Source organism: Cuculus canorus, unplaced genomic scaffold (genome assembly GCF_017976375.1).
Source record: "Cuculus canorus isolate bCucCan1 unplaced genomic scaffold, bCucCan1.pri scaffold_65_arrow_ctg1, whole genome shotgun sequence".
Lineage (NCBI taxonomy): Eukaryota > Metazoa > Chordata > Aves > Cuculiformes > Cuculidae > Cuculus > Cuculus canorus.
Window position 1 is genome coordinate 450,100 of NW_026527845.1, and position 17,003 is coordinate 467,102.

Genomic DNA, 17,003 nt, shown 5'->3' on the forward strand with positions numbered 1-17,003 from the left:
GTCCTGGAAGAGTGATAGAGGAGTTCCATATTAGAAGATTCGTAGAAGTGTTTGGTCATGGAATTCTCATAGCAATGTTGGGTAACAGAAGTCTGAGGTCATGGAGGCTTCAAGTTACAAAAGGGCCCTAGGAAGAGTCAAGTCATAGAAGTGTGAGAATTTTGTTGAATTTTAAAAGAGTTTGGTCATAGAAGAGCCTGTTCAGAGAAGGGTCGTGTTATAGATGAGTCATAGAAGAATCATAGAAGAATCAGGTCCTGAAGGGTCATAGAATAATTGGGGCACAGTGTTGTAAAAGAGTCAGGGATGGAAAAGTCAGGTAATATATGTGTCCGGTCATATAATAATTGGTTATAGAAGGGTTTTGTCATAGAATATTTAGATCAGAGAGGAGCTGGATCATAGAAAGCCATAGAAGGTTTAGAGTAGAGTTGGGTCATAGAAGGTTTGGTTCACAGAAGGCTTGAGTTGTAGAGGAGTTGGGTCATAGAAGACTTATAGAAGAGTTGTGTCATAGAAATGTCATATTGTAGAAGTGTCGGATCATAGAAGGGTTGAGTCGAGTCATAGAAGAGTTGGGCCATAGAAGAGGTGTCTCTTATGAGTTGGGTCATAGAGGACTCACAGAAGAGTCAGATCATAGAGTGTCTGGTCATTGAACGGTCTGTTAGTAGCAGGGTTTTGTTCACAGACCGGTTGGGTCATGGAAGGGTTGAGTTCCAGAAGAGTTGGGTCCCAGAAAAGTCTGGTCATAGCTGTGCCTGATCATTGAAGTGCTGCAGAATAAATGATTCATGTCATAGTAGAGCCACGTCACTGGAGGGTCTTGGGTCATAGGAAGTCACATCACCATAGAGTCAGAGAACAGTCAGGTCATAGAAGGTCAGAGAAAGGTTGGGGCATAAAATGTGGAAGTCATAGAATGGCCTGATCATCAGAAGAGATGGGTCGATATGGAAAAGTCGATTGACACAGCAGTAAGAGAAGAGTGCAGTCATTGAAAGTTCATATGAGTTGGGTCATAGTTTATTCGGGTCATAGAGGAGTGAATCACAGAATCACAGAATCACAGAATCACAAGGTTGGAAAGGACCCATTGGATCATCGAGTCCAACCATTCCTAGCACTCCCTAAACCATGTCCCTCAGCACTTCATCCACCCATTCCTTAAACACCTCCAGGGAAGGCGACTCTACTACCTCCCTGGGCAGCCTCTGCCAGTGCCCAATCACTCTTACTGTGAAGAATTTTTTTCTGATATCCAACCTGAACCTCCCCTGACGGAGCTTCAGGCCATTCCCTCTTGTCCTGTGCCCTGTCACTTGGGAGAAGAGGCCAGCTCCCTCCTCTCCACAACCTCCTTTCAGGTAGTTGTAGAGAGTAATAAGGTCTCCCCTCAGCCTCCTCTTCTCCAGGCTAAACAACCCCAGCTCTCTCAGCCGCTCCTCGTAAGACTTGTTCTCCAGCCCCTTCACCAGCTTTGTTGCTCTTCTATGGACATGCTCCAGAGCCTCAACATCCTTCTTGTGGTGAGGGGCCCAGAACTGAACACAGTATTCGAGGTGCGGTCTCACCAGTGCTGAGTACAGAGGGAGAATAACCTCCCTGGACCTGCTGGTGACCCCATTTCTGATACAAGCCAAGATGCCGTTGGCCTTCTTGGCCACCTGGGCACACTGCTGGCTCATGTTCAGTTGGCTGTCAACCAGCACCCCCAGGTCCTTCTCTTCCATGCAGCTCTCCAGCCATTCTTCCCCCAGTCTGTAGCGCTGCATAGGGTTGTTGTGCCCCAAGTGCAGGACCCGGCATTTGGCCTTGTTAAACCTCATCCCATTGGTCTCAGCCCAGCGGTCCAGCCTGTTCAGATCCCTTTGCAGAGCCTCCCTACCCTCCAGCAGATCGACACTTCCTCCCAGCTTGGTGTCATCTGCAAACTTGCTGAGGGTGTACTGAATGCCTTCATCCAGGTCATTGATAAAGACATTGAACAGAGCTGGACCCAGTACTGAGCCCTGAGGAACTCCACTTGTGACTGGCCTCCAGCTGGAGTTAACTCCATTGACCACCACTCTCTGGGCCCGGCCATCCAACCAGTTTTCAACCCAGGAGAGTGTGCACCTGTCCAGGCCAGAGGCTGATAGTTTCTGAAGCAGAATGCTGTGAGAAACTGTGTCAAAGGCTTTACTGAAGTCCAAGAAGACTCCATCCACAGCCTTTTCCTCATCCAGTAGTCGAGTGATTTTGTCATAGAAGGTGATCAGGTTAGTTTGGCAAGATCTGCCTTTTGTAAACCCATGTTGACTGGGCCTGATCACCCGGTTCTCTTGCATGTGCTTCATGATAGCACTCAAGATTACCTGTTCCATGACTTTCCCTGGCACTGAGGTCAGACTGACAGGCCTGTAGTTCCCCAGATCCTCCCTGCAACCCTTCTTGTAGATGGGCACAATATCAGCCAGCCTCCAGTCCAGTGGAACTTCCCCAGTCATCCAGGACCACTGGAAGATGATGGATAGGGGTTTGGAAAGGACATCCGCCAGCTCCTTCAATACTCTTGGGTGGATCCCGTCCGGCCCCATAGACTTGTGGGCGTCTAGCTGGGCAAGCAAGTCTCTAACCGCCTCCTCTTGGATCATGGGAGCCTCATTCTGCTCCTCTAACTCTTGGGTTTGTAAACAGAAGGAACAACTTTCTTTGCTATTAAAGACTGAGGCGAAGAAGGCATTAAGTACCTCAGCCTTGTCCTTATCCCCTGTCACTGTTATTCCTTCTGCATCCAATAGAGACTGGATATTCTCCCTCGTCCTCCTTTTCCTGTTAATGTATTTGTAGAAAGACTTTTTGTTGTCTTTCACAGACTTAGCCAGTTTGATTTCTAGTTGAGCCTTGGCCCTCCTGATTTTTTCCCTGCACGATCTCACTTCCTCCCTGTAGTCCACCCAAGACGCCTGTCCTTTCCTCCAAAGCACATAGAGCTTCTTGTTATTATTGACACATCTTGAGATCTCCCTGCTTTACCATTCTGGCTTTTCCCCCCGCCGGCTCCTTTTCCAGAACACAGGGATGGTTTGCTCTTGAGCTGCTAGGATTTCATTTTTCAAGAGCGCCCAACCCTCGTGGGCTCCCTTGCCCTGAAGAACTGTTTCCCACAAGACTTTGCTAACCAACGTTCTGAACAGTCCAAAGTCTGCCCTCTGGAAGTTTAATGTGATAGTTTTGTTAATCCCCTTCTTTATCCCACCTAGAACTGAAAACCCTATCATCTCATGATCGCTTAATCCCAGGCGTCCTCCAACCGTCAAATCCCCAACAAGACCTTCTCTATTCACAAACAGCAGGTCTAGGAAGGCACCTTCCCTTGTTGGTTCGCTAACCAGTTGTGCGAGGAAGTTGTCTTCGATGCACTCCAGGAACCTCCTAGACTGTTTCCTTTCTGCTGTATTGTACTCCCAGCAGACATCCAGAAAGTTAAAGTCACTCACAAGGACAAGAGGCAGAGATTTAGAGACTGTCCCCAGCTGTTTATAGAAGAGCTCATCAGCTGCTTCTTCTTGGCTGGGTGGTCTGTAACAGACTCCTATCACAAAGTCCCCCTTCTTGTGGGCTCCTCTGATTTTAACCCATAGGCACTCGATCCCATCCTCACCGTAATCCAGTTCAAGAGTATCAAAGCACTCTTTAACATAGAGGGCTACCCCGCCTCCTTTCCTACCCTTCCTGTCCCGCCTGAAGAGTTTATATCCCAACATAGCTGTACTCCAGTTGTGTGAGTCATCCCACCACGTTTCTGTGATGGCAATGACATCATAGTCACCTTGCCCTACAACAGCTTCCAGCTCATCCTTCTTATTGCCCATGCTGCGTGCATTGGTGTAAATGCACTTCAGCTGGGCTGATGAACCTTCAGCGCTCGTAAAGGGAAGAGAGTTTATTCTCGATTGACTGGTCCTTGGAATAACTAATTCCACAGACCCAGTTTCATCCTTACTGTCCCCACTTGTACTCGCCCTCACTCGCCCTGTTGTGGTGTACTGGTGGTCCTCTCCAGCACACCATTTCTCACCCGCCGGTTTCCCACTTCCAGGCTCATTCCCAACTAGCCTGGTCTCCTCCCCTCCCCCCTTCACATCTAGTTTAAAGCTCTATTTAAGAGCCTAACTAGATTTTTAGAGATAACTTTAGTCTCCCTTGGAGACAAGTATGACCCATCCCTAGTAAGAAAACCTGGGGGTGGGTGGGTCACCCCATGATCAAAGAAGCCAAAGCCTCTCTCCTCACACCAGGCTCGGAGCCAGGCATTAATCATCTGTATGTTCCTGACCTCCTGTTCCATATTCCTTAGTATTGGGATAGAGCTAAACACCACTTGTGCTCCAGAGAATCAGTGTACCACTGATGACATTTGGGCTTGGTTGTTCAGTCGCTTCCCACTCAACGTCCACTGCTTCAGCGCAGACAGCCCCACTCCGGCTATAAGGATATCACAGGAGGCCCCATCCGAGACCCTGTCTAAGGCCTTACAATATTCCATGTACACCACATGTCCTTCTTTCCCTGCCTATTTTCATTCAGGGCCTGGACATGGCTGCAGGACATCTGCCACCCCATTCCCAGGGTCAGGGGTAGCCTGACCTGCCTGACTAATTTTCGTTCCTGCTTTTCCTGAACATGGGTTTGATGTTTGCCTTTTCCAAGAAACCCAGAACATCTCTGATTGCTCTGGCACTTCAGGCAGCACAATCCAGACTCAGGGGCAAGGTTAGCAGACAGGAACACTTGCACTGAGGCTGTCCAAGGCAGCTGGGATGAATCTGCCTTGGCCAGTGGGGTTTGTTCTTGGAGTCAGACACAGAAATCTCGGCGTTCTGTCAGGACTCCATGTCTGAGGTGACCTCGTGGCCTCCTTACGCACCCAGGGATGTTCAGAGACAGAGTCCTTCCTTCTTGTAGACAGAGTCCTTCCTTCTTGACTGCAGTGGTCACAGTGTCTCTCTAGCCTCCTACTGCTGGTACCAGAGCGAGGGAGGTGCCTCAGCCCTGCAGGGTGTCACCCTGCTCTGCCCTTGTCTGAGATGCCCCACATCATGAGGAATGGACACAGGGACTTGGGCTCCTGGAGGCACATCCAAGTGTTACAGTCAGGTGATTTCTCAAGGGATGTTACTTCCAATGTGAACTGATCTGAAAGCATTTTCTAACCCACAGACCTTCACACAACCCAAGGAAAGGCTGTTTGTGTTCTCTTTGGTTCATCTCACCTCACCGACATGGTGTGCACGCTCACATCTCACCTGCACAATGCGACCATGGACTCTGACATATTATTCATTGTGTGTCCTTCCATGGAGGGACAAAGAACCCGAAGTGAGAGGCCAATGCTGGGAAAAGTGGTTTTGAGAGGCTACTCCAGGATGATTGCCCTGGGGCAGATTATCCAGGCTGTCCAGCGCCCATGGGCACAGAGCAGATCCTGCCCTGCTGGTCCTTCAGGTCACAGGCCTGGCGGTGTGAGGACACTGCTGTGTGAACCAGCTTGGCACGGACACAGTGTTTATCTGCACACTGCTGTTTTCACCAGTGGGCCACTCGACTGGGAATAGTCTTAAGATAAACTTGAAAAGAAGCCCTGAGCCTTCAGGCGCTGCCTCGAGGAGATCCTCTCGCTTTATGGAAAGGCTGTTCTGGAGGCAGCTCTGTCCCACCAGTGCCCACTGCCTGTCCGTGCCTGCGGGCACAGCACTGCCACGCAGCAGAGCTGTGACCAAGCTCAGAGCCCTCAGGCCTTACAGCAAGGCAAGGGGTGAGAAGGAGAGTGTGGAAGTGGAGAGAGAACAGCTCTGGGAGATCAAGTGCCGGTGCCTGGCAGTGCTGCTGTGCTGGAACTCTTTTCCTCCCCACCCATGCCCACAGGAACTGTCGCTGCAGCTCCAAAAAGACCTTGAATGAAAGGTGCACACAACACCCCACCCCCCTCTTATTTTGTTCAAACACATAGGGAGCACAGGTCCTTATCTGCACAGCCACTCTGTCAGAAAATACAAGCAGACAGTGAATGAGAAAGAGGATGAGAACATTATTATAATTCAAAAATACCACCAAAACCCAACAATACCGAAGTCAGGGTGGACCTGCAGTGAGTTACATTAGATATGCTATGCAGAACCTCGGCAGTTTATTGTTTGATAGAACCACCAAGTTATCAGTTTCCACACTGCATCCTTGAGCTGCTGATTCCTCAAGCTGTAGATGAGGGGGTTCAATGCTGGAGGCACCACCGAGTACAGAATTGACACCACAAGACCCAATGATGGGGAGGAGATGGAGGGGGGCATCAAGTAGGCAATCATAGCAGTGCTGATAAACATGGAGACCACTGCCAGGTGAGAGAGGCACATGGAGAAGGCTTTGTGCCGTCCCTGCTCAGAGGGGATCCTCAGCACGGCCCTGAAGATCTGCACATAGGACACCACAATGAAAACAAAACAGCCAAATGCTAAACAGGCACTAACCCCAAGAAGCCAAACTTCCCTGAGGTAGGAGTGTGAGCAGGAGAGCTTGAGGATCTGGGGGATTTCACAGAAGAACTGGTCCACAGCATTGCCCTTGCACAGGGGCATGGAAAATGTATTGGCCGTGTGCAGCAGAGCATAGAGAAAAACAATGCCCCAGGCAGCTGCTGCCATGTGGAAACAAGCTCTGCTGCCCAGGAGGGTCCCGTAGTGCAGGGGTTTGCAGATGGCAACATAGCGGTCGTAGGACATGACCGTCAGAAGAGAATATTCTGCTGAAATAAAAAAACCAAACAGAAAGACCTGACATGCACATCCTATGTGGGAAATGGCCCTGGTGTCCCAGAGAGAATTGGCCATGGCTTTGGGGAGAGTTGTGGAGATGGATCCCAGGTCAAGAATAGAGAGGTTCAGGAGGAAGAAGTACATGGGGGTGTGGAGGTGGTGGTCACAGGCAATGGTGGTGATGATGAGGCCGTTGCCCAGGAGAGCAGCCAGGTAGATGCCCAGGAAGAGCCAGAAGTGCAAGAGCTGCAGCTCCCGTGTGTCTGTGAATGCCAGGAGGAGGAACTGGGTGATGGAGCTGCTGTTGGACATCTGCTGCCTCTGGATGTGAAGTACAGAACTTGAAGAAAAAGACAGTAACAAGTCAGGGGAGATGTCTCTGAGTAACATCAAAGCCGTTTCTCACAATGCACTCTCCACTACTTTTCCTTTCCAAGATCATCATTCAGCTCCGTGTCTGGAGCTCTGCATAGTACAGGCTGAATGCACCTGGAGGAGCAGGGCCTCTGTCTGCTGGCAGTGAGGAGTCAGCCCTGCTCTGCTGCAGAGGGGTCATGGGGAGGGTGTGGGCAGCCCTGGTGTTCTAATTTTCCAGTTAAAACTGCTCCTAATGCAAAAGAGCTTCCCAGCATCTGTAATCCCAGTGCTAAGAAACCACAGTCTCCAACATGTTTGAGAGGGAGAGATTCTTCTACAGTTCTCTCCCATCTCAGCTGGAGATTTTCGTGGATGTCAGAAACCCTCAGTAATTCTGTTGCATCCAGGGACAACAAAGCAATTCCTGTGAGGGGAGAGCATTGCCTGTGGCTCAGTGCAGAGCGAGCAGAGCTGCTCTGTCCCTCACTCTTGTTCCCAGCTGCCCGAGGTGTGCACCTTTCTGGGATGGAGAGGGATCAAACTCCCATGTTACCCTGTAAAGCCCTCAGGCCCTGCTGAGAGCAGAAGGATCCACCTCACAATCCACCTCACAATCCAGTCCTCAATGTCTCACCCTTTTCTAAGGTCTCAGCACACCACTTTCAGCCCAGGACTCAGATAGCTTATTTCACAAATCAAACAGCATTTTCTCTCTCGTAGCATCCCTGTGCTTCTCCACAGGTCATTAGGTAACACCAAGATGTGACAGGACAGGTTTGTATCCTGGAGAAAAGCTCAGAGCTTGGAAGGACAACTCAAGGGGACACAAGTGTCTGTGTGACAGAATTTGATGAAGGGAGATTCATCTCCTTCCCCAGCCCCACTGCCTGCATTGCCCACAACCTCACAGCTCAGAGCAAAGCTGGGACAGGTGTTCCCATGGACACAACTGCAGGAAAGGAGCCACCAGGTCAGTGGGTGACTCTACAGCTGCAACTCCCATCCCCAGAGAGCCTGGCAGCGAGAACGAGCGAACAACAGCAAGAACAAAGACACGGGGAGAAATGGTGAAACAGAGTGAGGGTCTGGCTGAGAGAGGACAGGGCAGAGGCAGTTGGGCACACAGACAGCATTCCCCTTCCCCAGCTGTGCTCGTCCCCTCCCAGACACCAACCTTGCCGGGCAGTTGCTCTCAGCCCCTGAGCTCTGGAGAGGGCACTGGAGCTGTGGCTGCAGAGGAGGGGGTTCAGCCTTGGAGCCCAGAGCCCTGAGGGCAGAGGCTTTGCTGGGTGGGAGAGGAGCCAAGGGGGCTCGCTCAGAGGAAGGGTCTGCACTGGGGAGGGTCACACAAAGCTGTCTGTATCCTTCACTCCCACAAGATTTCTGGCTTTGATTTCCTCCCATTCACTGATCACACTCCTTCTTCCTGGAGATTTTCATCCTGGGCAATATTTCCCAGTGTCTTATCTGTTCCCTATTAGCACTCACACTCATCTCAGCCTCCCTGTACTCCCCCTGGCCCTACGGAAACCTGCCTGTTTGCCAGGTGAAGCTGGGCACAGGTTCTTGTTTATAAGCAGAAAAGGACAGGACAGACTAAGCCTGATGGGTCCAGCAGAGGTCATGCTGGTGATGTCCGTAGGCAGAGGAGCAGCTGGAGACACATCAGGAGGCTCCTATCAGACTTTCTGACCACTCAAGGATACAGTTGAGGAATCTCAGTGATTTGTTCAAGCATTACAGCCTCTTGTTCTATTCCTCCTCCCCAAATTCCCCAAAAGTAGGAAACAAAAAACACAGCCTCATCAAAGTTCTTTATCTTTAACATTATCCCTGCCCTGATCTTCCCCTTGAAATGTCCTCTTAGAAATATCCTTGGGTGATTTGGAGCTTTGAGCAGTCCCGACTCACACAGCATCCTCTTAAAAGCAGAAAGACCCTCTCCTGACAGGAGGTGCTTCTTCCACCCACACCTTCTCTCTGTCCCACCATGAGGAGCTCCCCGGGCAGGCTGAGCACTGACCCTGTTTTTTCTCTCTGTAGGAGAAACTGCAAGAGTCCTCCTGACAGATCCCACAGGCTGTGGCTGTGCGGGCTTTAGGAGACCCCTGCAGGAACAGCACCTGCATTGTCCTGCACCCAGAGACTCACCTTGAGAAGGACTGTGAAGATCTTTCTCCAAATGAAGCCTCCTCTTTCCTGCTACTCCACTCTACCTTTCCCCTCTCTCTACCTCCCTCCTCTCCCCTCGCTGCCTGCATTCAGTGCCCTCAGCCCTGCTGGGCTTTGCAGGAGAGCTGCTCCTGGACAGAGCTGACTCTGTGTAGCGCTGCCCACTTGCCACCAGCTCCCTCCATGCCAGGAGTCCATCCCAGCTCAGCAGCAGAGAAGCAGCCCAAGGCAGTGCTTCTTCAACCCCCTCTGGGATCCCTCAAGGTGTCCCTGGGGCTCCAGGGGAACCTGCTGTGAAACAGGCTGATGCCATCCCTGATGTTCCCTCCCTCAGGTGGGGAGAGACACTTCTGTCCTTCCATGTCATTAGTCCTGTAGAAAAGTAGTTTGGCAGACAATCAGCTTTGTTTTGCCCCAGCATTAAACAGGACCCCAGGAAGGTGACAGGGAATGATCTCCTTTCTCCAAGCTGGGAGGATCTGTTCCACTGAGTGAATTCAGACATTTCTTTCTGGGTCTTTAGACCTGGGGCTGGAAAGACATTCGGCACCAATACCAATTGGAGAATGTGTCTGTCACCTCTTCTCTGAGCAGAGAAGTAATGAAATACAAAACTTTATATAAGGAAATAAATCTTTGTATCAGGTGCTCTTTCAGATCTTCTTCTTTAACCACACTGGGAAATGATTCCAAGGCAATGTACAAGGCTTGAAAAACTGAAGAAAACTTTGGAAGGAGAAAGACCTCATTAAGGCTTTCAGTATTTTAATGAGACCCATGGTGGATTTGCTGCTGAGTCCTTGAACTTCAGCTCCTCAGAGGAGATTGAGAAAAGTTCTCAAGAAGTCAACAGCAGAACTCAGAGTACCTTGAAGTATTAATTGGTCTCAGTGAGGATCGATAGTAACAAAGCCTCCCCAGGGACTCGTTAGAGCCGAGAATTGAAGGCCATGATTGCAGGAAGGCAAAGGCACTGTGCAGGCAGCTGTGATGCTGACAATAGCCTGGGTTTGCTTGATGAAGCAGAAAGGCCAAGCCCTGACCCCCAGGCCCTAGGAAGGCAGATTTGGCTTTGACTACAGTGACACTGGTGTCATGAATATTCTCACACTGCTGAATCAAACTGGGAACACTTATTCCACGTAATTCCAAATACAAGCCTGTAGAGTTATGGAAGATGCCAAGGCCCTCACACACAGCTCCATGGAGTTGTAGAAAGGTTGGGTCATAGAAGAGTGACAGAAAACTTGGATGTGAGAAGAGTCAGGTCATAGAAGAATAATACAGAAATTCAGTCACCAAAATTTCATAGGATGTTGAGTCATAGAAGTTTTTACTATAGAAGATTCAGGTCATAAAAGGGTCATAGAATATATGGTCATGGAAGAGTTGAGTCATAGAAGTGTGAGAGTTGATTTGGGATTTAGAAGGGTTTTGTCATAGAAGGGTCAACAAAGAGTTGATTCAGAGAAGGGCTGGGTCCTAGAAGAGTCATAGAAGGGTTGGGTCATAGAAAGTCTCATCACAGAAGAATCAGACAATGGTCAGGTCATAAGGTTATGTCATAGAAGGGTCTGCTCATATAGGAGAAGGGTCACAGAAAAGTCACGTCATAGAGGAGTAGTAGAAGAATTCAGTCATAGAAGGTACATAGATGTTCGGGTCATAAAAGTCTCAGATCATAGAAATTTCTGGTAATAAAAATTCAAGTCATAGAAGCTTGAGAGTTTATTTGTGTAACAGAAGGTTTGGTCATGGAAGAGTCAGGTCATGGAACGGTCAGGTCATAGAAGAGGATAAGAAAAGTCAGGTTATGGAGGTGTCGGGTCATAGAAGGGTAGGGTCATAGAATTTTTGGATCACAGATGGTTTGTGTCATAGAGGAGTCAGGTTACTGAAGAGTTCATGGAGTCGTAGAGGAGTCAGGTCATAGACGAGTCAGAGAAGAGTCGGGTGATAGAAGAATTGGTTCATAGAAGACATGCGTCATAGAAGGCTCATAGAATCATGGAATCACAGAATCATAGAATGGTTTGAGTTGGAAGGGACATTAGAGCCCATCCAGTTCCAAGCCCCCTGCCCTGGGCAGGGCCACCTCTCACTAGATCAGGCTGCTCAAGTGCGTCCAACCTGGCCTTGAACACTTCCAAGGATGGGGCATCCATAACTTCCCTGGGCAACTCGTTCCAGTTTTTCACCACCCTCATAGTGAAGAATTTCCTCCTTGTATCTAGTCTGAATCAGCCCCTCTCCAATTTATAGGCATTCCCCTGCTCCTATCACTACATCCCTTTGTAAAAAGCCCCTCCCCAGCTTTCTTTTAGGCCCCCTTCAAATACTGGAAGGGTTGTGTCATAGAAAGCTCACGTCATAGAAGTGTCGGGTCAAAGAAGGATCAGGTCATGGAAGAGTGAATGAAGTTTTGGGCCATAAAAAAGGCCACTCATGTAAGAGTCAGGTCATAGATGGGTCAGTTAACAGTAGGGTTGGTTCATAGAACAGTCGGGTCATAGAAGGGTTAAGTGCCAGAAGAATAGGGTCACAGATATTTTTGGTCATATAACTGTTGAGGCATAATGATTCCTGTCACAGAGGAGTCATAGAAGAGTCATAGAAGGCTTGGGTCAGAGAAAATCACATCATAGTAGAGTGTAAGAATAGTCAGAGTCAGGGAAGGTGATAGACTGGAAGGATTGCTTTCTCTCAAGTGATCTTTGACTTAATCCCCACCCGCCACGAGCTGATCTCCTCCAGAGTGCTGCCCTGAGTCACAGAGGCCTGAAAGACATTGATGGGGAAGACAGAGGCAAAGAGGACACGGGTCATCTCAGATGTGTCTACACCTGCTCTTTCTAAATCCAGTAGTGCCTGCACAGGGTCTTTGTTCCTTTTCTAACTGTTACTGAAGTAACAAACACTCATCATGGGGCTCTTGAATGGCCTTTTAAGTTGAGACGGAGCTTCGGTCTGGACCCTTGCTGAGCTTGGAGGATGCTGTCCTCAAAGACAAGCTGTGCTTAGCTTTGTGACCGTGGCCCAGCTCTGTCTCCCACAGGAATGGCTCCAGCTCCTCCTGCTCATGCCCCTGGGTAGGGGTATTGCTGCCCATTGGGTCTGAAGCCCTGCAGCTGTCGCACCACGCAAGCTCATCCCTGCCATGAGGAATCCAAGCATCCAAGACCCTGTGTGTCCAAAGGTTTTGCTTAGAGCAGAGACACGGCTGGGCCAAAAGAGCGTGCCTTGACCATGTGGCAATGAGAAAAGATAAAGGTGGAGGTGAGGGTCTCTACATCTTAAGGTCACTGGCACTCTGAATCCTCACCTGCTTTCCCTTTCCCTCTTCACAATACCTGACCAAGTGATGGGAAGGACGACAGCAGAAATGCCAAAGGCCTGTGTGAATCCACTGGGGTCTGGAACTTGTAGGCCCATGGTGTCATTCCATTGCACAGCACAGAAATAACCACACTGGGAAGTGACTCTGCAAGTCTGAGTCAACAAGGCCCATGGACAGGCCAGGCTGTGTCTGTGTCTGGAGACCTGCACACCTACAGCTCAGATCAAGCTGGGGCTGGAACTCAGGACTGGAATCAGTGTGTCCTTGGCCGTGGACTGAGAGGTGGGTGGAGGCCTCAGGAGATGCTGGTCAGGGCCCTGAAGGCCCATGGATGCTCTCAGGGCCCTGACACTGCTCCATGGGTAGAGAGAATGCAATGAACCATTCAGAGCCTTGACCTCTAATGTGATGGGATGCCATGGAGAGGAGCCAAGCTGGAGCAGGGGACATGTGTGAGGAGGAATGATCAGCAGAGATGTTCTTCACTGACTGTTAAACTGCTCTTCACCACACTCTGTGATCCTCCTGGGGTTGGGGTGAACAGAGGAATTGAGAGCCACGCAGTCATTGGAGCCTGGGGGAGAGTGTGAGGGGAACGGCCTTTAATATTTTGTCTTGTTTATCATAATCCAATACTTGTTTATCTGGCAATACATTAAATTGACCTTCAGCAAGTCCACATGTGTGTTCCAGTGACAGTCATTGGTCACTGAACATCTTTGCTTCCTCTAGGCCCATGAGCATTTCTGGTTTTTTTTTTCTCCCTGTTGGTTCTGGGCAGGGAGGGAGCAATTGGGGTGTCCGGCTGCTGGTCAAGATCAACCCACCGCTGAACACATCGGGGCTACTCTGTCCAAGATGGGGCTCCCAGCACAAGGAAGACCCTGCCCAGCATGGAGCAAGTCCTGCCGAGGCCAGAAGGATGGTTGGGCCTGGAGCACATTATGGACAAGGAGAGGCTGGTAGAACTGGGATCTGAGAAACCTTTCAGGGTGAAACACTGAGCAAGGACCCAGGGCAGCTGGGGGATCCCAATCCATGGACATTCTCAGTGTTTCATGAGCCAAGGCCATGAGCATCTGATGTGTTTGGAGCTGTATGAGAAAGGGCTTGGCTGAGAGACCAGCAGTGGCGAGAGTTGTGGGACTCGGGTGCAATAAATGTCAGTAGGTAGCGGGTTCCCTTTCTATTGATAACGGTAGTAGAGTTGGGTATCAGTGAATAAGGGAGGGAGACAGGAAGGACCACGCAGCTAAAGTATCTCCTCAGGGTTGGGAAATGCAGCCAGATATGGAAGGGGTCAGCATGTAGGACTCATCTGGTATGATTTCCCTGGGGCAGCTTACCCGGGTTGTCTTGGTCGTGTGTGATCTATAATTGGGCCAAATGCCTTGATATCATTATATACAAATTAGTATTAAATTTTGGGTTAGTACTGGGGTGTTCAAAGCCACGTTGGATAAGCACCCTGATCCAGTGAGAGGTGTCCCTGCCCATGCAAAGGGCGTTGGAACTGGATGATCTCTAAGCTCCCTTACAACCCAAACTGTTCCACGGTTCCATGAAGTGATTCCATGATTCTATCACTACTACTGTACTAAAACAAGCCCTGGCACCAGTGTGAGCATTAGTGTAAATGTTACTGATAGTAATATTGTGAGGTTTTAATGCTTTTATTAAAGCTACCATTTTATTTCAACTTTCAGGACTTCTTTTCCTTTCCTGATTCCCCTTCCTGATTAACATGGGGAAGGAACTCCTTCCCATTGTTTGCTATCTGTCCCCATCTCGCACACAGGGTACTCAGAGGCAGATCCTCCCCGTGCTCACGCAGTGGCTCTGCACAGCAGCAGTCACAGTGTCTCTGTTCTCCTCTGCCACTCCCAGAGCTGTGGTTATTCACGCTGCTCTGCACTCATCTGAGATGCCCCCCACCATGAGGAATGGATGCAGAGACCTTGGTCCAAGGAAGCACATCCCAGTGCTGCACTCAGGCAGTTTGCAGGGGACGTTGTTCTCAAAGTGAAGTGGCCTTGAGGCACTCTCTGTCCCACAGGCCTTCACAGCAACCCCGTGGACATCATCCCTGTCACAGAGGGTCCATTGCCTGTCTCTGCCTGTGATCACTGCATGGTCACAGTGCAGGAGTGTGACCAATCTCACAGCACTCAGGACTTCCAGCAGCACAAGGGCTGCGAAGGAGAAAAGGAAGGAGCAAAGGGAGCAGGTCTAGAAAGACCAAGTGCTGGTTCTCCCTGGCAGTGCTGCTGTGCCGGGACTCTTTTCTCCTCCACATCCAGAGGTGACCCAGCAGCTCCACATAAAGTTCTGGAGGAAGGACTATGGACAAACAAATGGCTGCAGGGGTCTTTATTTTCTTTAAGCAATGAAAGAGCACCACTCCTTGTTTATATGGTCTCTGAGTCACACAAGACAGGGAGACATTGCCACAGCAGTGGGAGGAATAATGACATTTCTTTGTGGACAACTTTATCACAACCAAGAAAAAAAAAAGCCCAAAAGAATCCAAACAAGCTACCAAAGAATGGCTGGTTCTGCATTGCATTACATTGCAGGTGAAACAGAGATGAAGATGGGCAGCTTATTGCTGCTTAAAAAGAGCCAGACACAAGTTTCCAGACTGCATCCTTGAGCTGCTGGTTCCTCAAGCTGTAGATGAGAGGGTTTAGTGCTGGAGGAACGACTGAGTACAGAACTGCCACCACCAGATCCAGGGATGGGGAGGAGATGGAGGGAGGCTTCAGGTGGGCAAACATAACAGTGCTGAGAAACAGGGAGACCACAGTCAGGTGAGGGAGACACATGGAAAAGGCTTTGTGCTGTCCCTGCTCAGAGGGGATCCTCAGCACAGCCCTGAAGATCTGCAAATAGGACACCACAATGAAAACAAACCACCCCAAAGCTAATAAGCAACTAATGACAAGAAGCCCAGCCTCCTTGAGGTAGGAGTGTGAGCAGGAGAGCTTGAGGATCTTTGGGATTTCACAGAAGAACTGTTCCACAGCATTGCCCTTGCAGAGGGGCAGGGCAAATGTATTGGCTGTGTGCAGGACTGCATAGGGGAAAACAGTGCCCCAGGCAGCTGCTGCCATGTGGACACAAGCTCTGCTGCCCAGGAGGGTCCCGTAGTGCAGGGGTTTGCAGATGGCAACGTAGCGGTCGTAGGACATGATGGTGAGAAGAGAATACTCTGCAGAAAAGAAGAATAACATAAAGAAGACTTGGGCAGTACATCCTGCATAGGAAATGGCTCTGTTATTCCAGAGGGAATTGGCCATGGATTTGGGGACAGTGGTGGAGATGGATCCCATGTCAAGAATAGAAAGGTTGAGGAGGAAGAAGTACATGGGGGTGTGGAGGTGGTGGTCACAGGCGATGGTGGTGATGATGAGGCCATTGCCCAGGAGGGCAGCCAGGTAGATGCCCAGGAAGAGCCAGAAGTGCAAGAGCTGCAGCTCCCGTGTGTCTGTGAATCCCAGGAGGAGGAACTGGGTGATGGAGCTGGTGTTGGACATCTGAGTCTGTCCATGTTTCCCTGTCTTTAGACAAAGATTTAATGCGAGTAAGGGGAGACTTCTCTGAGCAAAACCAAACCATTTCTCCTTGACCCTTCCCCTGCTACCGAGACTCCTTTTTTTTTTTTTTTTTTCCAGAAATCCTTCCTTCAGCTCTGTGCCTGAAGCCCTGCTTGGTGTTGGCTGAATGTTCTAGGGGGATCAGGACCTCTGCCCACTGGCTGTGAGGAGTCATCCTTGCTCTGCAGAAGGAGATCATGGGGATGGTGGGGACAGGGGACACTGCTGGGGTTCAGTTTTCTGCTGGGGAACTGCTCCTGGGGCAGAAGGGCCTGGCAGCATCTGCACTGCCAGGACTGAAGAGCTGAGAGGGCAGAAGACAGGCTGAGAAGTTTACGGTTTTACAGCCCTTTCTCCTGCCCTGGGCAGTGTTCTTGGATGTCAGAAACCCTCAGCATTTCTGCTGCACTCAGGGAGAGCAGGGAGAGTCCTGTGAGGCGAGAGCACTGCCTGTGGCTCAGTGCAGAGGGAGGGGAGCTGCTCTGTCCCTCACTCTTGTTCCCAGCTGCCCTGGGCTTGTACCTTTCTGAGATGGAGGGGTTCACTCTCCTGTGTTACCCTGAAAAGCCACCAGGTCTTGCTGAGAGCAGAGGGATCCACCTCACACCACTTAATGTTTCACCCTTTCCTAAGGTCTCAGCGCCCACTTTCAGCCCAGGACACATGGCTGATTTCACGAACCCAACAGGATTTTCTCTCTTGCAGCATTTCTATGACTCTCCACAGCGCTTTCAGATAACACTGGAG

General features: G+C 50.0%; 2 protein-coding genes across 2 annotated transcripts; both read right to left on the reverse strand.

The window, feature by feature from the left end:
- Positions 1-6,152: 6,152 nt before the first annotated feature.
- LOC128850742 (olfactory receptor 14A16-like) lies at positions 6,153-7,106 on the reverse strand. The gene has a single exon (XM_054055724.1). The coding sequence runs from the start codon at positions 7,104-7,106 to the stop codon at positions 6,153-6,155; it is 954 nt and encodes a 317-aa protein (XP_053911699.1).
- Positions 7,107-15,272: 8,166 nt separating this feature from the next.
- Positions 15,273-16,196, reverse strand: LOC128850743 (olfactory receptor 14A16-like). The gene has a single exon (XM_054055726.1). The coding sequence runs from the start codon at positions 16,194-16,196 to the stop codon at positions 15,273-15,275; it is 924 nt and encodes a 307-aa protein (XP_053911701.1).
- Positions 16,197-17,003: the final 807 nt, after the last annotated feature.

Bases quoted from the DNA above. Each gene is read 5' to 3' on its own strand.
- LOC128850743 (XM_054055726.1), bottom strand. From the start codon at position 16,196: ATGTCCAACACCAGCTCCATCACCCAGTTCCTCCTCCTGGGATTCACA.
- LOC128850742 (XM_054055724.1), bottom strand. From the start codon at position 7,106: ATGTCCAACAGCAGCTCCATCACCCAGTTCCTCCTCCTGGCATTCACA.